Source organism: Acinonyx jubatus, chromosome F2 (assembly GCF_027475565.1).
Source record: "Acinonyx jubatus isolate Ajub_Pintada_27869175 chromosome F2, VMU_Ajub_asm_v1.0, whole genome shotgun sequence".
Taxonomy (NCBI): Eukaryota; Metazoa; Chordata; class Mammalia; order Carnivora; family Felidae; genus Acinonyx; species Acinonyx jubatus.
Window position 1 is genome coordinate 44,730,866 of NC_069394.1, and position 22,123 is coordinate 44,752,988.

The 22,123-nt window shown below is 34.5% G+C and overlaps 1 protein-coding gene across 3 annotated transcripts in view; it reads left to right on the top strand.

Annotated features, from left to right (window-relative positions):
* CF2H8orf88 (chromosome F2 C8orf88 homolog) overlaps window positions 1-22,073 on the top strand; it is a 36,909-nt gene extending 14,836 nt beyond the window's left edge. For all 3 annotated transcript variants that reach the window (XM_053208539.1, XM_015082870.3, XM_027064260.2), the window contains exons 4-6: window positions 3,511-3,586; window positions 20,094-20,200; window positions 21,654-22,073. In XM_053208539.1, coding sequence (XP_053064514.1) covers window positions 3,511-3,586; window positions 20,094-20,200; window positions 21,654-21,677 — 207 coding nt within the window. In that variant the 3' untranslated portion in view covers window positions 21,678-22,073. The remainder of the gene's footprint in view (window positions 1-3,510; window positions 3,587-20,093; window positions 20,201-21,653) is intronic.
* Window positions 22,074-22,123: the final 50 nt, after the last annotated feature.

The following is a 22,123-nucleotide window of genomic DNA, read 5'->3' on the forward strand; positions in this document are numbered from 1 at the left end:
CATGTTGGCATATCTTACCGCTCTGTGTATTTTCTAGCATAAGGATCTTTTCTTCCATAAACATTCACTTTTCACTAGTTAAGCCAGCCTAACTACTACTAATCCTCCAAGTGTTTAAGCATCACTGCCTATGTAAAACCTTTCCTGACATTTTTAAGTCAAGTTTTATTCTCTTACTCATTCCTTCCATGACACTTTCTGCATATCTTCATTATAGAATTCTCAAATTTTATTGATTTGATTATGTAAGATTGTAAAATTTGTAAGATTATACATGACTTTATTGTAATATGATAATTGAGATAACAAACTAACATAAAATTTTAGTAGATGTAAGTTCTTATATGCTATGAAAGATTTGAAATAATCAGTATATTTGAAATAATCAGTATTTTTAGTTGTTAATATATGCATAAATGATAAAGTACATTTTTTTCAGATTTCTTGACATGTGATTTACAAAAATTGAATATATTTAGGTTATACAACATGATTTTTTATAAAGGTGTACAACCTGTTTAATGAATGTATACATCTTGATATTATTATAACAAGTTAATTACCACGTTCATCACCTGACATAGTTACCAGTTTGTGTGTGTGTGTGTGTGGTGGGAACAATTAGCAAATTTTAAGCATATAATACAATATTAATAATTATAACCACCATGCTGTATATTAGATCTCCAGAGCTTACTTATCTTATAATTGAAAATTTGTATTCTTTGACCAGCATCTCCCCATTTTCTCTGTCCTCCACTCCTGGCGATCACCATTCTATTCTCTAATACTATGAATTTGACTTTTGAAATTTCACATATAAGTGAGATCATACAATATTTGTCTTTCTGTGTCTGGCTTATTTCACTTAGTACAATGTCCTCCAGGTTCATCCATGTTGTCACATATGTCACGATTTGCTTCTCTTTTTATGGCTGAATAATATCCTATTTATATATTTTTCGTATATCTCTATCACATTTTCCTTACCCATTCATCTGTTGATGGACTTGTGAATAATGCTATTGTGAATAATGATGCAGTGAACATGGAAATGCATAGTCTTCAAGACTGCGATTTTATTTCCATTGGATGTATACCCCGAAGTGGGGATGATGGATCTTATGGCAGTTTTACATTTAATTTTTTGAGGAACTTCCATAATGTTTTCCAAAATCGCTGAACCAGTTTACATTCCCACCATCATTGTACAAGGATTCCTTTTCGCCCCCAACCCCCATTCTTGCTAGCACTTCTTGTCTTTTTGATAATAGCCTTCCTAACAGGTGTGAGGTGGTATCTCAGTCTAGTTTTGATTTGCATTACCCTCACGATTTAGCAGTGTTAAGCATCTTTTCGTGTGCTTCTTGGCCATTTGTGTGTTTTCTTTGGAAAAATGTTTATTCAGGTCTTTTGCCTATTTTTAAATCAGATTATTATTATTATTATTATTATTATTATTTTTCTGGTGTGTTGTATGAGATCTTTATATATTTTGGATATTAATCCCTTATTGCTAATACGGTTGGCAAATATTTTCTTCCATTCTGTTGGTTGCTGTTTCATTTTGTTGATTGCTGCTTTTGCTGTGCAGAAGCTTTTTAGTTTGATGTAGTCCCACTTAATTTTGCTTTTGTTGCTTGTGCTTTTGATGTCATATCCAAAAAATCATTGCCAAGACCAGTGTCAAGGAACTTTTTCAATATGTTTTCTCCTATGAGTTTTATGGTTTCAGATCTTCTATTTGTTTTTGATCCATTTTGAGGTCATTTTTGTGTAGTGTAAGAGTCCAATTTCATTCTTTTGCATGTGGATATCTAATCTTTTCAAGATTTTTAATCTCTACACCAAGGGACTCATGACCCCAAGATCAAGAGTTGCGTGCTTTACTGACTGAGCTACCCAGGCGCCCTATTATGTCTTTTTATGTCAGCATTGTAATGTTTTGATTATTATAACTTTGTAATATAGTGTGGAAGTGTGATGTCTCCAGCTTTGTTCTTCCACTCAAGATTACTTTGGCTACTCAGGGTCTTTTGTGGTTCCATATGAATTTTAGAACTGCTTTTCCTATTTCTGTAAAAACTGTTACTGGAATTTTGAAAGGGATTGTACTGAATCTGTAGATCAGTTTAGGTAGTAAGAACTTTTTAACAATATTCTTTCAATCCATGAACACAGGATATCTTTCCATTTATTTGTGTCCTCTTTAATTTCTTCAGTGTCTTATAGTTTTCCACATACAAATATTTTACCATCTTGGTTAAATTTATTAGTAAGTACTTTATTCTTTTAGATACTATTTTAAAAATGTTTTTTAATTTTTTTTCAGAATAAAATTTACTTTTAAGTTTGATTTTAAGCTTGCATTTTAGTGTCAGTGAAGTGTGCCTCTGCTGCAATTTTGAAATTTAAAAAACTAATTTTTAAAAAGGACCATAACATTCATATTATAGTTTATTAAATCTAACAGGAACAAAAACCTTGGAAAATGAAAATCTTTGCCATTTTCATATATTTTCTACCTCTACTTAAAAATAAAAATTTTGTTAAAATTTGATTTTTTTTTTCCTGATAACTTATTTTGGTGACTCGTACCGTAGAATTATCTCATTACTTTTCATTTTGTCATAGGGTTAGATAACTTTCTGACTTCATGGAGTTAACCTTGGTAGAATTTGCGAATATTTAAGGAATGGGCTATAACTTGCTACTACAATGACTGATAAGAGCAGAGATGTTCATTTTTTAGGATAGATTTTTCCAGAGAAACCTACCATAATGAATTACCATGGTTCAGAGTATGGCCTACTGTTTGCAAACTGATTTTTGTCAGCAAAAGAGATGATTTTTTTTTAATGTTTATTTATTTTTGAGAGAGAGAGAGAGAGAGAGAGAGCATGAGCTGGGAAGGGGCAGAGACAGAGGGGGACAGAGGATCCAAAGTGGGCTCTGTGCTGAGAGCAGTGAAACTGATTAGGGCTCAAACTCATGAACTGGGAGATTATGACCTGAGCCAAAGTCGGCTGCTCAACCGACTGATCCACCCAGGTGCCCCAAGAGATGATCTGTCTTAAGGATAGATTATATATATTGACCCAAGTTTGTGAAACTGATTTATAAAATCATAAAACCCATTATTTTATCATGAGAAATTTACGGTCTTGTGCTCTGACATTCTCTTATTGGTTCCACTATTATATGCACTAGGGAGATTTACGGGAAGCTAAATTGTAATCGGGGTACTTCTTGGTGAGCATGGAATCAGAAGAGGAGTTAGTTAAAAATCCTGACAAATAGTTAAAGATATCTGTGAATATATTTTGAAAGAATTTTTTGCCTTTAATAAGCATTCTTAGAAGGTTGCTTATCCTTTACGGCCAGAAATAATGTCTTGACTAATACTTTGATTGTTTAGGAAAAGAGTTTTGGCTGCTAAAAAAAAAAAAAAAGGTTATATAAAGTTTTTAGGCCATAGTTAAAAGGTATATTTTCTTATTCTTTCAATAGTGTAAGACGAATGGAATGCAAGCCTTTTCTCAAGGTCATAATGAACCACAGCAACATCAGTCTCCAGTTAAAAAAGGTAAATTTTTACCATAATTCTTAAATTTCATAAGGGAGTCTTAGTATTCATGGTAAGTTAATATTTGCTTAGCTGCAAACCTCATGTGCACAGGAAGTTTTACTATATTTTTTTTTTGGTTGATTTCTGGCTATAGTAATCATGCTATAGGTTTGACTGCTTTAGGGGAGAGACCATAATAACAAGGCTTATACAAGATAGAAGTTTATATCTGTATCTTTTTTTAAGTATTTTTTATTATTTAAAAAAATTTTAATGTTTATATTTGAAAGAGAGAGAAAGAGTGTGATCAGGGGAGGAGCAGAGAGAGACAGACAGAGACAGAATCTGAAGCAGGCTCCAGGCTCTGAGTTGTCCTCACAGAGCCCAATGTGGGACTCAAACTCAAGAGCCATGAGATCATGACTTGAGCTGAAGTCGGACACTTAATTGACTGAGCCACCCAGGCACCCCTATTTCTGTATCTTCCGTATCAGCTCATAATTGAGCTGGTGTGTTCATTCTGCTCTGATGAAATACTACTGGACTCAGTCTCATTGCTTTGCCATCTTTAATGTATGGCTTCTGTCTCATTGCCCAAGATGAATGCCTTGGATCCAGCCATCCTGTTCCTTATCTAGCCATCAGGAAGGAAGGGGAGAGGTAGTTCTCCTTAAAAGAATGACCCATAAAGTAGCATGTATCACTTACACTTGGTATCTCATTGGCCAGTACTTACTCGTGCTGTACAAAACAGACTGGAAAATGTAATCTTTAGCTGAGTAGCCTGCTAATTCTGTTACTAAAGCAGAAGGGAAGAACTGCTCTTGGGGATAGCCAATAGTCTCCCCACCAGCCACTTTTTATTTAATGACATAAAAATTATTAATTTAGTCTAAATTTTTGTCAGTTTTTGGTTTAAAAGTTATGAAAATACTCTATTACCTTTTTTATTCTAGTATTTAACTCCATATTTCTAAATAAAATGCTTAAATTGTTTCCAAATTTAAAATTGTTTTGATATTCTATATTGGCAGCCTATTGTGGAAAATGAGAATTTAATGTCTTCCATGTCACTTCCCTCACTTCTTCACCCTTCTTTCTCCCCTCCCCACCATATAGTCATTTCACAAATTTTAGTGAAAGCATTATCACTCTTTATATTATATGACTATGTAAATACAGTTGTTTAGCCAAGAGGTGCATATGTCTTGCATACAATCCATCGTTTTTTCTTGGAGCTAATGTTTGCATTGTTTTCCTATGTGACTCTTGTTAACTTTTCCCCTTAAATGCTCCAACAATGCTCTTACACTTACCTGTAATATTTTTCTTATGCACAAATATATCAATTTGTATTCTACCCTCCCCCCCCCCCCCCCCCCCGCCCAAGGAAATTTTCCTTCAGAATCCTCCATTATCTTGTTCCAGTATAGACTACTCTTCAGTACTGTTGTCCTAGAATGTACTTTATTATCTTGGGACACCCCTTTACAATTCTTTGGTTTCTTTCTTCTTTTTTAATTGAAGTATAATTCACAATTTAAGCCATTTTAAAAGGTATAATTTGGTGGCTTTTAGTACAGTATTATACATCCATTACCACTGTCTAGTTCTAGAACATCTTTATCATCCCAGAAGGAACCTCAAATCCCTTAGTCGTCATTTTCCATTCTCCCCTTTGCCTAGCCATTGACAAACCCCAATCTACTTTTTGTCTTAATGGAGATATTTATTCTGGGTATCTCATGTAATGGAATTATCTTATATATGACCTTTAGTGTCTGGTTTCTTTCACTTAATGTAAGGTTCTCAAGGTTCATCCATATGTAGTATGTATCAGTACTTCATTCTTCCTGTTTATGGCTGAACGATATTCTGTTTTATGGATATGCCACATTTTATTTATCTCTTAGTTGATGGACATTTGGATTGTAAAGTTTTTGGCTATGATGGATAGCTATAAATATTTTTGTACAAGTATTTGAACACCCGTTTTCATTTCTCTTGGATATATACCTGGGAGTAGACTTTCCAGGTCATATGGTAATTCTATGTTTAACTTTTTGAGGAACTGTCAAACTGTTTTCCACAGTGGCTATACCATTTTACATCCCCACTAACAATGTGTGAGGTTTTCAATTTCCTGACGTCCTTGTTAGGATATTTTTTTTATTATAGTAATTCCAGTGGGTGTGAAGTATCTCATTGTGATTTTGGTCTGCATTTCTCGAATAACTAAGGGTATTGAGTGTCTTTTTCCTGTGCTTGTTGGCCATTTGTGTATTTTCTTTGGAGAAAGGTCTATCCAAGTCCCTTGACCATATTTCAGTTGGATTATTTTGTTGTTGTTGAGTTATAAAAGTTCTGGACACTAGACTCTCATCTGTTTTCTTTCTGCTACTTTCCTTCTTTCCCCCTCCCCTGCCCATGCTCACTTCCCTTGTCCCCCTCCATACACACTCACATACATGTGTATATAAGAAATCTGATATATATATGCATATATATTAGACCCTTATCAGATGTCTGATACTAGGCTCTTACCAGATATATTCATATCAGGTATATAATTTGCACATATTTTCTACTATACTGAAGTTTCTTTTCATTCTCTTGTTAGTGTTCTTACATGTACAAATTAAAAAAAAATTGATGAAGTCTGATTTATCTTTTTTATTTTGTTGTTCATGCTTTTGATGTCATATCTAGAAATCATTGCCAAATCTCAGATCATGGAGATTTACCCCTATGAGTTTTATAGTTTTAACTCTTACACTTAGGTCATGATCCATTTTGAGTTAGGTTTTGTATATTGTGTTAAGTATAAGCCCAACTTCATTTTCTTTTTTTTTTTTTTGCATTGGCTATCCAGTTGCCTCATCACCGTTTGTTGGACTATTTTTCTCTCCAGTGAATTGTCTTGGCACCTTTGTTGAAAATTATTTGACCATAGGAGTATGTGTTTATTCCTGGGCTTTTAGTTCTGTTTCCTTGATCTATGTATCTATTCTGTCCCAGTACCACACTGTTTTGATTACTATAGCTTTATAGCAAGTTTTGCAACTGGGAAGTGTGAGTCTTCAACTTTGTTCTTTTTCAAGGTTGTTTTGGTTATTTGGGTTTTTTTTGCAATTCCATGTGATTTTTAAGATCAACTTTTCCATTTCTGCAAAAAAGGCTCTTCTTTCAAAAGGAATTTGGTAGCAATGACAATGAATTTGTAGATCACTTGGGGGATTATAACAATATTAAATTTTTCAGTCCATGAACATGGGGTGTATTTCCACTTATTTTAGTCTTTATCAGTGTCTTAGTTTTCAGTGTACAAGTCATGTACCTCTTCGGTTTAATTTATTCCTAATTATTCTTTGTCAAGCTAATGGAATTGTTTTCTTAATTTCCTTTTTTTTTAAGTTTATTTAGAGAGAGAGATGAGAGAGAGGGCAGAGAGAATGCCAAGTAGGCTCCACACTGCCAGTGCAGAGCCCAATATGGGGCTTGAACTCATGAACCGTGAGATCATGACCTGAGCCAAAATCAAGAGTCAGATACCCAACCGATTTAGCCACCCAGGTGCCCCTTTAATTTCCTTTTTTGATTGTTCATTGATAGGGTAGAAAATACAGTTGATTTTGTGTAGGGACATTACTGTCAGCTTACAAAAAATAAAAAGGATGATAAGAAAATACTATAAATAGTTAAGTGTATGCCAGCAAAGCAGATAACCTAGATGCAATAGAAAAATTACTAAAACACAGAAATTACCACAACTTCTTAAGATGATACAGAATATCTGATAAACATCTAGCAAGTTAGGAGATTGAATTTGTAACAAAAAATATCCTACCAAAGAAAAGTCCAGGACTTGATGGCTCCACTGGTGAATTCCATCAAACATTTAAAGAAGAATTAATACCACTTTCTCAAATTCTTCCAAGAATTGAAGAGGAAGGAACACTTCTCAACTATCCTTTGGGGCCAGTATTACTCTGATACCAAAGCCAGACAAAGACATCATGTGAAAAGAAAACTACAGATCAATATCCCTTAGAATATAGGCACAAAATACTAACAAACCAAATCCAGCAGCAAAGAAAAAAGATTATATACCATGGCCATGTGGGATTAATCCCAAGAATCCAAGAGTAGTTCAGCATGTGAAAATCAATTTGTGTAATAGACCACATTAACAGAATGCAGGGACAAAAAAAGAAAAAAATACATCACCATCTCAGCTGATGCAGAAAAAGCATTTGACAAAATCCAATGCCCTTTATTAATAAACACTCTTAGCTAAGCAAGAAGTAAAAGGGAATTTCCCCAACATAATAAAGGGTGTATATCAAAAACCCATAGCTAACATCATAATTAGTAGTGAAAGACTGCAAGTTTTCCCCTACTAAGATCAAGAACAAGGCAAGGATACCCACTTTCACCACTTAAATTCAACATTATACTGCAAGTTCTAACCAGAGCAGTTAAGAAAAAGAAATAAAAGACATTCAAATTGGAAGGGACAAAGTAATGTTATCTCTATTCACAGGTGATACAACCTTATACGTACAAAATCCTAAATCCATAGTATAGTAAATGTAAAAAATTATTAGCTAATAAATGGATTCAGCAAAGTTGCAGGTTACAAAATCTTTGTTATTCATGATTTTAGTAATTTGAGTCCTTTTTCTAGTTGACCTTTGTCATTTTGATCTTTTCAAATAATCAACTTTTGGTTTATTGATTATTACTTTTCTATCTCTGTTTCATTTATCTTTGATCTTTATTATTTCATTCTGCTAGCTTTTTATTAGTCTGCTCTTTTTCTAGAAGTTCTTAATATTTGATGTTAGGTATTTGAGTTGTTCTTTTTAATTTTTATTTATTTATTTTTAAAGTTTACTTATTTCGAGAGAGTGCAAGCCGGGGAGGGACAGAGAGGGAGAGAGAGAATCCCAAGCAGGCTCTGCACTGATAGCATGGGTAGCACCTGACATGGGGCTCAGTCCCACGAACTGTGAGATCGTGACCTGAGCCGAAACCACGACTCAGTGCTTAACTGACTGAGCCACCAAGGCCCACTTGAGCTGTTCTTTTTTAAAGTAGGTATTTGTAGTTATAACTTTTGCTCTGAGCGCTGCTTTTGCTGTATCTTTTAAAGTTGTGTCTTTGTTTTCTTTTGTCTCTATATTTTCTCAGTATTCTTTGATCCACCCACTGGTTTGAAAGTATGCTTCTAATTTCTACGAATTTATGCATTTTCCAGTTTTACTTCTGTTATTGATTTCTAGGTTCATTGCATTATGGTCAGAGAGGATATTTTGTATGATACCGTTGTTTTTTAAATTAAGACTTACTCCGTAGCCTAAGGTGGTTCATCCTGGAGAAAGTTTCATGTGTACTTCAGAAGAATGTATATTCTGGTGTTTTTGAGTGAAGTATTCTGTATATGCTTGTTAGGTTTAGTTGGCTTATAATGTTGTTCATGCCCGCCATTTATTTCCTTGTTGATCTTCTGTCTAGTTTTCAGTTTATTATTGAGAGTGGGGTTTTGGAGTCTCCAGTTGTTGTTATTAAACTCTGTGTTCCTCCAATTTGGTCTGTTTTTTTCTTCTGTTGTTAAGTACTATATAATTGTTATCACTTTAATGAATTGACATATGTATGTACACATATGTATATATGATGTTACCTATTTATCTATTATAACAATTTTTGTCTGTTTTCATCTGTTATTAATATACCCATTCCAGCTATCTTTTGGTTATTGTCTGCATCAAATATCTTTTCATTCATTCACTTTCAGCTTATTTTTGTAATTGAATCTAAAGTGAGTATGTTTAGACAGCATATGATTGGGTCCTATTTTTAATCCATTTTGCCAATCCACACCTTTTAATTGGAGTGTTTATTACTGACAATTAATTGTGATTTCTAATAAGGAAGGACTGACTCCACCCATTTTGCTAGTTCTATAACTTTTATATCCTTTTTGTTTTTCATTTCCTCTTAATGAAATATTCTCTTTATTGTTTAATAGATTCTACTGTATTGTTTTTTTTCCTTTTCATTTCCCTTACTATATATTTTTTTAAGTTTATTTATTTTGAGAGAGAGAGAGATACACACACACGCCTGAGTGGGGGAAGGACAAAGAGAGAGGAGAGAGGGAATCCTAGTCAGGCTCTGCACTGTAAGCATGGAGCTCTATGCAGGGCTTGAACCTATGACCATGAGATCATGACCTAAAGTGAAATCAGGAGTCAGAAGCTCAACCGACTGAGCCATGCAAACACCCCATCCCTTACTGTATATTTTGAGGTTATTTTCCTAGTGGTTGCACTGGGAAATAACTTTAATTTACACAATCTAGTTTGAATTAATATCCATTTAGTTTCAATATTATAAAAAAATTTTGCTCCTATAGTTTCATTCCACCTTTACATTTCCATTGTCACAAATTCCATCTTTACATGTGTGTAATCTATCAACCTAGATTTATAATTCTGAATTTTTATCTATTTCTCTTTCAAATCACATAGAAATAAAGGGAGTTACATCCAGAAATTCATTGCTACTAGTTTTTAACTTACCAATGTAGTTAGGTTTACTAGTGTTTACTTCTCAGTGTGGATTCCAGTTACTTTGTACTTTTTTATTTCAGCTTAAAAGATTCCCTTTAGCATTTTTTCTAAGGCAAGTTTACAAACAATGAAATCTCAGTTTTTGCTTATCTATGAATCTGACTGTCTTAGGTTCTTTTTCATTTCTAAAGGTAGTTTTGCTGGTTGTAGATATTTTTGGTTGAGAGTTTTTTGTTTTCAGTACTTTGTCTTCCCACTGCCTTCTGGTCTCTGTGGTTTCTGATGAGAAATCAGTGTTTTTATCCAATTGAGAATCCCTTATAGGTGACAAACTGCTACTCTTACTGACCTCAAAATTGTCTTATAACAGTTTACTTGTAATGGCATCTCGGTGTGAATCTCTTTGAGCGTATTCAGTTTGTAGTCCATTGAGCTTCTTGATTGTGTCAGTGTGTGTATTTCATCAGATTTGGGAAGTTTTCTCTTATTATTTTTTCAAACATTCTTTTTGCTCTTTCTCTTCCTGTGGCTCCCAGTATGCATTTGTTGCTATTCTAGCTGTGGTCACACAGATCTCTTAGGCTCTGTTCATTTTTCTTCATTCTTTTTTCTTTATACTCCTCACACTGGGTAATGTCAATTGACTTATCTTTAGATTTGCGGATTCTTTCTCTGCCTGCTCATATCTGCTGTTGAACCGTTCTAATGAATTTTTCACTTTGGTTATTGTACTTTTTTCACTTCTGTTTCACAATTTTTCACTTTGGTTATTGTACAGAATTTGTTTGGTTCGTCTTTATGATTTTGATTTCTTTATTGATATTTTCTGCCTGGCAAGACATTGTCTCAAGATTTCCTTTAGTTCTTCAAGCATGTTTAAGGTAGCTTATTTAAAGTCTTTCTCTAGTAAGTCCAATATCTGCATCCTCAGAGAAAGTTTCTATTTTTTTTTTTCTTTTCCTACGTAGGGGGCCATACTTTCTTAATTCTTAGCATGCATTGTACTTGAAAACTGAGTATTTTGAATATAATGTGTTAACTCTGGAAATCAGATTTTCTCCCTTTTTTAAGGTCTGTTGTTGCTGCTTGTCATTTTTGTTGTCTGGTGACTTTTCTGAACTGACATTGTAAAGTCTGTGTTTTTCACATGTGGCCACTCACGTCTCTGTTCTGATATGTTCATGGTCAGCTGATGATTGAGCAAAGAATTCCTTCAATACCTAGAACCAAAAAAACAGAAAAGGAAAAAAAAACCCTCTCCCAAATCTTTGCATATGGTTTGCTTCTATATATGTGTTGGGGTCTGCTTTCAGTACTCAGTTTGGCATTTTACAGCTCTTCCTTTGACTTTACTTGTTTCCGAGGAACCTGAAGGTTAGCCAGAGGTGACATCTTAGGACCTTCTCAAGCCTTTTTGAGCATGAACCTAGCCTTTAGCATGCATGTAGTCTTCTAGATTCCTGGGAACATTTGAGTCTTTCAGTGGCCTTATTCCCAAAAGCATCTTCTTCCCTAGTTTTCTTCCCAAGCTTTCTGAGTTTTCCTATTGTTTGCTTTAATTGTTATCCCTTGTCCCAGGTGGAACTGGCTAATATATTTCCCTATAAATGTTTTGTCAAATGGATTCAGATAGCAGTCTTCTCCCTGGGATAGTTTTTAGTTGAGATATAACTAGGCAAATCCTTTGAGATGATTCTTTAGGGAGTCACCAGACAGGTAAAAATGAAAAACCACAGTTCTCTGAGAATATGGTTTGCACTGTTCTCTCCAGTCCTGGGAGCCTGTGTCAGGAAAGAGAGCATTTGTTTTCAAGGCCACTGCCAAGCTGGATTAGGGGAGATGCTTGAGAGCAAGCTAAAATGCCACAAAACTCTTTACCAAATTTAGCTGTTTTTTCTTCACTAAGCATCCCTCTGGTTTTGTAAGCTTTTGATTCCAGAATTCAGAAAAAAGTTGGTTCTGGAAGTTTTTTGACAGTTTATTTGTTGCTTTGGTGGAAGAATAGACTTCTAGGGTTTCTTTCTTGGTCCCTTTGGCTGACATTACTCTCTTCTGTTTCCTGATCCCTTTGTTTTCTTCTTTTTTGATTTACCTCCTCATTTTGCTCAAGTTCATTTTCCAGGAGCTTCAAAAAAAGGGTATTAGTTTGGTAAATTCTTTGAATTTATGTATTTGAAAATGTACTAATTACATGCTTGACTGATAGTTTGGCTAGATAGAATGAATTTCTAAAGGTTATGCTAAGCGAAGAAGCCAGACACAAAATATTGGACATTGTATGATTCCATTTATATACAATTTCTAGAAAGGCAAATCCACAGAAAGGAAGTAATTGCTTAGATGGGATGGGATTGAGAATGGGGAGTGACTACAAATGGGAGTGAGGTCTAATATTATATATTAGAATATAAGTATTCTAAAAATAGATTGTGACAATGGTTTCCCAACTCTGTAAGTATACCAAAAGTCATTCAATTGTATACTCAAAATGAAGGGCAGAGAGAGAGGGAGACAACACAGGCTCCGTGCTGACAGAATGGAGTCCCACATGGGGCTCAGACCCACAAACCATGAGATCATCACCTGAGCCAACACCAAGAATCATAAACTTAACTGACTGAGCCACCCAGGTGCCCCTGGAAAGCATAACCAATGTTCCTATGAACATTCTTGTAAAAGTTTTTGGGTAGACATGTTTTCATTTCTCGTGGGTAGAAGTGGGATTACTGGGTCATATGGTAAATGTGTACCTAACTTCATGACAAATTTGTTTCAGGTGACTATCGCCAGCAATAGCTGCAAATTCTAGTTGCTTTTAGTCCTTGCCAACACTTGGTATTGACAGTTCATCTGATTTTTAGTTTTTGCAATTCTGAGAGGTCCTGATTTCCAAATTACTACAAACCTGGCAGTTTCACTACTGGTTCTCTACCAAAGAGAAATGAAAAATATGTCCAACAGAAGCTTGTAGTATACCCCCATTTTATTCAAGTAACATCTGTACAATCTGTGGTAACCACCCCTTTTTGATCCTTGGCATTTGTTTTTTTGTGTTCTTTTCTGCATCAATTAATCTATCTTGATATTTGTCAAATTTGTTTCTCTTTTTTCCAAGAACCAGCTTTTGGCATTTTAATTATATATATTATTTTCTGTTTTGGTGATGTCTCCTTAAGAAATTCTTAAGTATAAGAAAGAAATTTTGGGGGCTCCTGGGTGGCTCAGTCTTGGGTAAGCGTCCAACTATGGCTCAGGTCATGATCTCACCGTTCTTCAGTTCGAGTCCTGCGTCAGGCTCTGAGCTGACAGCTTAGAGCCTGGAGCCTGCTTCAGATTCTGTGTCTCCCTTTCTCTCTGCTCCTCCCCCACTCATGCTCTGTCTCTCTCTCAAAACTGAATAAAAGTTAAAAAAAATTAAAAAAAAACAAAAGAAATTTCTTGTACTTTGTTATTATTTTCTAGCATTTTAAAGTAGATTGTTAGGTCATTTGTTGTAGATGTTTTCTTATAAGAATTTATAAATTTCTCTTGGACCACTGCTTTAGCTGAATTTGTTTAGCACAAACTTTGACATGTTATATTGCCATTCACCTTAAAATATTTTTTAATTTCCTCATTTCATCTTTGACTTGTGAATTATTTTAAAGTATGTTGTTTAATTCTAAGATATTTGAAGTTTTTCTGGATTTATTATAGATTTCTTAACTTTATCAGAGTCTGTATGATTTCAAGTCTCTTAAATTTTTTTTTTTGCATTTTTTATTGGAGTACAATTGACATGTACATTATATTAGTTTGATGTGTACAGCATGATTCAAAATTTGTATATGGGAAAATGACCATCTCAATAAGTCTAGTTAACATTTGTCACCATACATAGTTACAAATTTTTATTTCTTCATGTTGAGAACTTTACGTTGTACTCTCTGCAACTTTCAAATGTGCAATACAGTATCGTTAACTATAGTCACCATGCTGCACATTACATCCCCATGATTTATTTATTTTATAACTGGAAATTTATACCTTTTGACCCCCTTTCCCTACTTTATCCACTCTTCACCTCCTGTTTCTGGCAACTACCAATCTGCTCTGTGACCTCAGATTTTTTTTTCTAATTCCACATATAAGTGAGGTTGTGCAGTATTGTCTTTCTCTATCAGACTTATTTCACCCTGCTTAATACCTTCTAAGATCATTCATGTTGTCACAAATGACAAGATTTCATTCTTTTTTATGATTAACATTCCATTGTGTATGTATATATATCTCTTTATACATTATCAATAGACAGGATGCTTCCACATTTTGGTTATTGTAAATAACTCTGCAGTGAACATAGGGGTACATATATATTTTTGAATTAGTGTATTTGTTTTCTTTGGGTAAATACTCAGAAGTGGAATTGCTGGATTTTTTATTTCCATTTTTAAGTTTTTGAGGAAACTTCAATACTGTGTTTCAGAGTGGCTATACCAATTTACATTTCCACCAACAGTGCATGAGTTCCCTTTTCTCCACATCTTTGTCAGTGTTTGTTATTTCTTGTCTTTTTGATACTAGCAATTTTGACTGGTATGAAGTGATAGCTAATTGTGGTTTTGATTTGCATTTCTCTGATATTTAAATGTTGAGCATATTTTCATGGGTCTGTCATCTGTATGCTTATTTTTTTGGGAAAAATGTCTATTCAGCTTCTCTGCCCATTTTTTAATTGGATTTTTTGGTGTTGAGTTGTTGAGTTCTTTATATATTTTAGATGTTAACCATTATCAAATGTATCATTTGCACATATCTTCTCCCATTCAGTAGGTTGACTTTTCATTTTGTTGACTGTTTCTTTTGCCTTTCAAAAGCTTTTTAATTTGATATAGTCCCAATTATTTTTGCTTTTTTCTCTCCTAAGAGACAGATCCAAAAAAATATTGCTAAGACTGAGGTCCAAGAGATTACTGCCTTATATTTTATTTTAGGAGTTTTATGGTTTTAAGTCTTACTTTTAGCTCTTTAATCCATTTTATTTTTGTGTGTTGTATAAGAAAGTGGTCCAGTTTCATTCTTTTGTATAGATTATCATAGATTAATTGACCATATAAGTGAGGGTTTATTTCTGGGCTCCCACTTCTGTTTCATTGATATTTCTTTTGTGCCAGTACCATAATGTTTTGATCGCTATAGCTTTGTAGTATAGTTTGAAATTGGAGTGTGATAACTCCAGCTTTGTTCTTCCTCAAGATAGATTTGGCTGCTCATGGTCTTTTTTGGTTCCATACACGTTTTAGGATTTTTGTTGTTGTTCCATTTCTGTGAAAAATGCTATTAGTATTTTTTTATGCTTATTTTTGAGAGAGAGAGAGAGAGGCAGAGAGAGAGGGAGACAGAATCTGAAGCAGGCTCCAGGTTCTGAGCTGTCAGCACAGAGCCTGATGTGGGGCTTGAACTCACAGACTGCAAGATCATGATCTGAGCTGAAGTCGGACGCTTAACCAACCCAGCCACCCAGGTGCCCCAATGCCATTAGTATTTTGATAGGGATTGCATTAAATCTGTAAGTTGCATTGGGTAATATGAAAATTTTAGCAATATCAGATCTTCCAGCCCATGAGCATGGGATATCTTTCCACTTACTTGTGTCATCTTCAGTTTCTTTTACGAGTGTCTTACAGTTTTTATTTTTTTATTTTATTTAATTTTTTAATTTTTTTTTCTTTTTTTGAGAGAGACAGAGCATGAGCGGATGGGGGAGGGGCAGAGAGAGAAGGAGACACAGATCTGAAATAGGCTCCAGGCTCCAAGCTGTTAGCACAGAGCCTGATGTAGGGCTCAAACCCATGAACTGAGAGATCATGATCGGAGCCGAAGTCGGATGCTCAACCGACTGAGTCACCCAGGTGCCCCGAGTGTTTTACAGTTTTTAGAGTGTAGGTTTTTCACCTCCTTGACTAAATTTATTGCTAGGTATTTTATTTTTCTGATGCAGTTGTAAATGGGATATTTTCTTAATTTCTCTTTCTGATAATTTGTAATTCGTGTGTAGAAATGTAATAGATTCCTGATTTTTAATTTTGTATCCTGCACCTGACCGAATTCACTTAGTCTGATAGGTTTTTCATGGAATCTTTAGTGTTCTCCATATATAGTACCGTGTAATCTGCAAATAGTGACAGTTTTAACTTCTTTCTTACCAGTTTGGATGCCTTCTATTTCTTTTTCTTGTCTGATGGCTGTGGCTAGGACTTCTAGTACTATGTTGAATAAAAATGACAAGAGTGGACATCCTTGTCTGGTTCCTGATCTTAGAGAAAAAGCTTTCAGGTTTAACCATTGGATATGATTTTACCTGTGGGTTCATGATACATGGATTTTATTATGTTGAAGTATGTTTCCTCTGTACCCACCACTATGATCTTTTTAATGTATTGTTGAACTTTGTTCACTAATATTTTGTTGAGGATTTTTGCATCTGTTTATCAAGGCTTGAATTTTTTTGTGGCATCCTTTTCTCATTTTGTATCAGGGTAATGCTAGTCTCGTGAGTTTAGAAGAATTCCCTCCTCTTCTGTTTCTTGGAAAAGTTTCAGAAGGATTGGCATTAATTCCTTGAATGTTTGCTAGAATTCATCAGTGATGTCATCTGGTCCTAGATTTTTATTTGATGGGAGGTTTTTAATTGTTGGTAACAGTCTCCTTGCTAATAATTTGTTCAGATTTTCTCTTCTTCATGATTCAGTTTTGAGAGATTATATATTTCTAGGAACTTACCCATTTCTTACAGGTTGTCAAATTTGTTTGATGTATAATTGTTAATAGAAGTCTCTTTGTATGTAATTTTTTGTATGTCTGGTATTATTTTTGTAATGTCTCATTATTTGTGATTTTGAGTCCTCTTTTTTCAAGCCCCTTAACTTTATTGAGACTTGTTTTATAGCCCAGAACATGGTCTCTTTGAAAATAATTTGTATTTTTCAGTTGTTGATGTAGTTTCTATAATTGTTAAATTAAGATGTTGATATTGTGCAGATCTAAGTATTTTCTATTTTTTTGTCCAGTTCTATAAACTGCTGAAGAGGTAGTTTTATATTATGTTTTTGTGGAATTGTATATTTCTTTTATTTCCTTCCATGTATTTTGAAACTTTGTCATTGGACACAACGTATCAGTAATTATCTCTTTAGTTGATATTAAAATAGCCACTCCAGCCTTCTTATTCCTATTTTTTGCATGGTATATCTTTTTATATCCATTTACTTTCAACCTATCTGTATATATCTTGCAGGCAGCATATAATAATAGGGTTTTCTTTTTTTAATCCACTTTGTCAATTTATGGCCTTTAGTTGCAGTGTTTAACCTAAGAGTTAGCAAACTGTGTCCCTCAGTTCAAATCCTTGTTTAGGAAATTATATTCTATTGGAACACAGCCACATGCTTTATTTCTGGGCTGCTTTTGCATTATAAGACTGAGTAGTTGTGACGGAGACTGTATGTTCCAAAACTCTCAAATATTTACTATCAGGTCTTTTATAAAAAAAAGTTTGTTGACTCCTGACTTAGACCATTAACATTTAAGGTGATGTGGTTGGATTTAGGCCTATTATTTTTTATTTTGTTCCATTTTTTTAATTTTTCTGCCTCCTTTTGGATATTTTTGAATGTTTATTGGTATTTGATTATATCTTTTGGATTGTTAGCTATATTTTCTTGTGTTTCTAAGTTGTTGGTCTAGGGATTATAATACCTAACTCAGTGTACTTGTTAATATTAAACTACTTCATGTGAAATGGTGATGGTAAGACCTTGCAACCATGTGTAGGTTCCTTCCCTTTCCACCACTGCCCTGACCTTTTTGTTGTAATTGTATGCATCCTATTCTTAACCAGTGTCATAAGTTTTGCTTTTAACAGTCATACACAGTCACACAAAACTCAGTGGGAAAAACAGGAGGCCATTGTATTTGTCAAGCTACTTATTACCCTTTTTCTTTTATTCTTCATTTCTGAATATTAAAGTTTCTGTCTAGTATCATTTCCCTTCAACCTGAAAAACTTCTTGTAGCATTTCTTACAGATCAACGCTACTAGTAACAAATTCTTCTAATTTTTTTTTCTCTTCTGAAAATGTCTTTTAACTTCACGAGTATTCCAAGATTTTCTGCTGGTTAGGTGTAAGGTGTAAAAAACCTCTCCTCTGCTTCTTTCTCTACTCTCAGTACTGTACTGTATTCACAACACTTCACTTCTGACATTAGATGTATCATTTTTCCAGATATCAATATCAATTCTCTGCAACACCAGCTGGGTATCCTAGAATTCAGTTTTCACACTAACTGGAATTAGTTTAGACCCCACAGATTAAGGGCTCAGGCTCACAACACTACCCTTCACTTCAGATGACAGTTGCAAGCAGTAGGTCCCTGGATTACCCAGAATTCCTTTCCAAGTTGGCTACAAATTGGAGGTTTCCAAGTTTCCCTTCTTGGATTCGATCATTTGCTAGAACTGCTCACAGAACTTAGGGTGATCTAACATTTACCAGTTTATTATATAATAAAAGCTATGATAAAGGATACAGATAAAGAGCCAAATGAAATGATACATAGGGAAAAGTCTAGAAGGGTCTCAAATGTGGGAACTTCTGTCCCTGTGGAGTTGGGGTGTACCACCCTCCTGGTACATGGATTTGATGGATGTGTTTACCAACCCAGAAGCTCTCCACACCTCATATTTTTGGGATTTTTATGGAGGCATCATGTGGCATGATCACTCATTAGTTCAATCTCCAGTCCCTCCCCTTCTAGAAGGAGGTGGGGGGTGGGCTGAAAGTTTCAAGTTTCTAATCATGGCTTGGTTGACAACTCCTGTTGACCAGCCCCTGTCCAGGAGTCCACCAAAAGTCACCTCCTTAGAACAAAGGACATTTCTGTCACCCAGGAAATGCAAAGATATTTAAGAGCTGTGTCAGAAGGAGGATCAGAAACCAAATATTTGAAAAGATGCTCCTAGCATTCTTATCACTTAAGAAATTACAAGGGTTTTAGGAGCTTTGTGCCAGAAACCAAGGACAGAGACCAGTGTGTGTGTGTGTGTGTGTGTGTGTGTGTGTGTGTATGTGTGTATTTTTTTTTTTTTCTCTTTCACAACATGGAGTTCTAGGTTATCATTTCTTTTGTGTTAGTATTTTAAGTATATTGCTCTGCTGGCTCAGCAAGTGGTCTTTTTTGGTGATAGTTTCTGAAAAGAAATATGCAGATATTTGAAGCATTGTTTTTATTCCCATTTAAAGATAGGGTGGCTCAGTTGGTTGAGCATCCAACTGTTGATTTCTGCTCAGGTCATGAACCCAGGGTCATGGGATCGAGTCACACGGAGTGTGGAGCCTGCTTGCGATTCTGTCTCCCTCCCCTGCTTGTATTCATGCTCTCTCTCTTAAAAAAAAAAAAAAAGGCAGTGGGGGGGGGGGAGTCTATCTTAGATCTTTTTCACCATTACTTAGCACACCTTTCATGCACAGATGTATAATAAATTTTCTTGAATTTACTTTGTATTACATTTTAAGTTAATATGAAGACTAGATAGGCTTATTAGGGTTCCATTTTGGCAGGGTCTGAATTGCCCAACAGGTGTTACTGCTGTTATATTTTATAATGCAAGTTCCCTTCACTAGATATAAATAACAGGATGAAAGAAGCCATGCATTACCAGTTTTCTGAAATAGTTCTCTCCCTTCCATTTTTCCTGGGTTACTTGGCTTCCTTTCCATGTAAAAGGAAAATGGGAGGCAGTAGGTACTTTCCAAAATTTTTTGTCTTTCTTCTCTTTTGCATAGAAATTACTCATATTTTTATAAAATAATGGACCATTAAGGGACATGCAGAAAGAAATGAACCAAAAACTGTTCTGGAAGAGTTATGTATTTTGTAACATTGCACTTGATATTTAATATCTATAGAGAGAATTAAATACAGCAGAGATTTCCTGTTGAAGCTCTCAAGTGTTTCCATCTGCAGAAAAAAACCAGACTTTCTGCCTGATCATCCCATTGTACTTCAAAAACCAGTAAGTAGTTTTCTAATTTTATATTCTAAAATATTTTTCTTCAGTATTTTCACTAGATTCTCACTAGATTTTTAATATTATGAAATATAACTCAGAAAAGTACACAAATGTATAATATAACCAAACTGTAAGTAATAATAGAATGGAATTGTATTTTTAAGAAATACTTTTTCCATTGAAAGATACAGAACATCCATATTAAATCTTGTAATCAATCCATCTGCAGTTGATTTTACTGTATGATGTGCGGTAGGGGCCAAGTTTTACTTTTTTCTACATGAATATCCGGTCATCCTAGCTCTGTTTATCGAAAGGGTGGTCCTCTGCCACCTTGTGGTAATAGATGCGAGGTGTGTTTCTGGGCTCCCTACTCTTAGTCCTTCTATACAGTAAAACCAGTCATCCCACAAACAGTATGTCTTTGCTGTTCTTAGCGCTTTATATTTCTGTGTCACCGCCATCACATTTCACCAAAATGGATACAATAAATACACATATCTTTTAGGATATTGATTGGAGAGGACATGCATTTCGCTACCAGACTTGGGTTCAAGCTGTGGCTTCACCTTGTGTACTAAAATATCATTCTAACTTAAGTCACTTGACCTTCTGTGTCTGTTCTGTGATTGTAGATAAAGTTGATAATCTCTAGTTGTTAGGATTAAATGAAATGTATGGAAGAGCTTGGCATGGTACTTAGCTCTCATTGTGCACTTAGTAAATTGGCTTTATTTCGAGTTTAGAGTTTTCACAAACTACTTTATGTAGGTAAATACTCCATGGAGATTAATTCAGAATATGGGCATGCTGAGAATGGCTCAAATAGGAAGTATGTTACACATCTCACGTGCTCTCCATTTTTAGGATTTCTAACCCTTGGGAATCCAAAGCCTTTTTTTTCTCTTAGAATCTTTTGAATTTTAACTTACAGTGTTTCTCAGTGTTTCCTAAAGTCCCTACCTTGTAGAACCCTAGTCAGTTTTTCAAAATTTAAGCAGAAATTTGTTTCTTTCAGAATACCTTGCACACAGGAATATTTTGTCATGAAAAATGTCCTTAATGACGTTCACATTTTCCGACCTGTTCAGAGATCTTGATATGTATGAGTAAATCAGTGCTATATATTGTCAAGTTTTCATTTGCAGACTTATTTCATCTCTGACATTTTATTTTGTAAATAAAAGTTTGACATACACATTACTTTGAACAAACCAGGTACCACAGAAACAGAACAGGTTTGAAATACAATCTAGTATATTTAAAAATGAATTATGTTTTATTAAACACAGGAGAACTGTCTCGACAAGTTCCAGTTACTATAATACTTTCTATAGCAACATGCATTTAAGATCTGTAAACACTTAATAGGGTCACAGTATTTGGTTTGATAAACTAGTAAAAACTGTATTCATTCAATCTAATTGATAAATTAACTTTTTCTTCTATGTTACAGGAAAACCACCCAAGTTTTAAGTAGCATTTTGAGAACAGATGAATTTGAACATAAAGAATTACTCGTTTTATATTTTGGACACCTGCAAATGAAGTGGACCTAGTAACAATAACTGTAATGGACTGTGACAGTTCAGCTTATTTTTAATTTTGATGGTTGGGTATTTGGTTTCTCTCTAAAATGAGAAAGATATTTTAAACTATAAAGAATTTTCGAATCAGTTTCAACTTTGCAGGCAGTTTCCTGCATAAATTGGGAAGTAACACTGGAAAGTAGGAATTCGGTTAGTAAAGTGGGAAGACTGTATTTATAATTTGCATGCTACTTGCAATTTTTTTTTGTTTTTCATCTCTTGTAATAATGGAATGGAAATGTAAGCTGTAAAGATTCCCAAATATAAAGTATTTGCTATGATGTATATATGGTACATAATTTCTTGTTGCTTTTAAAGTTCTTTTGTTCCGTTTGCC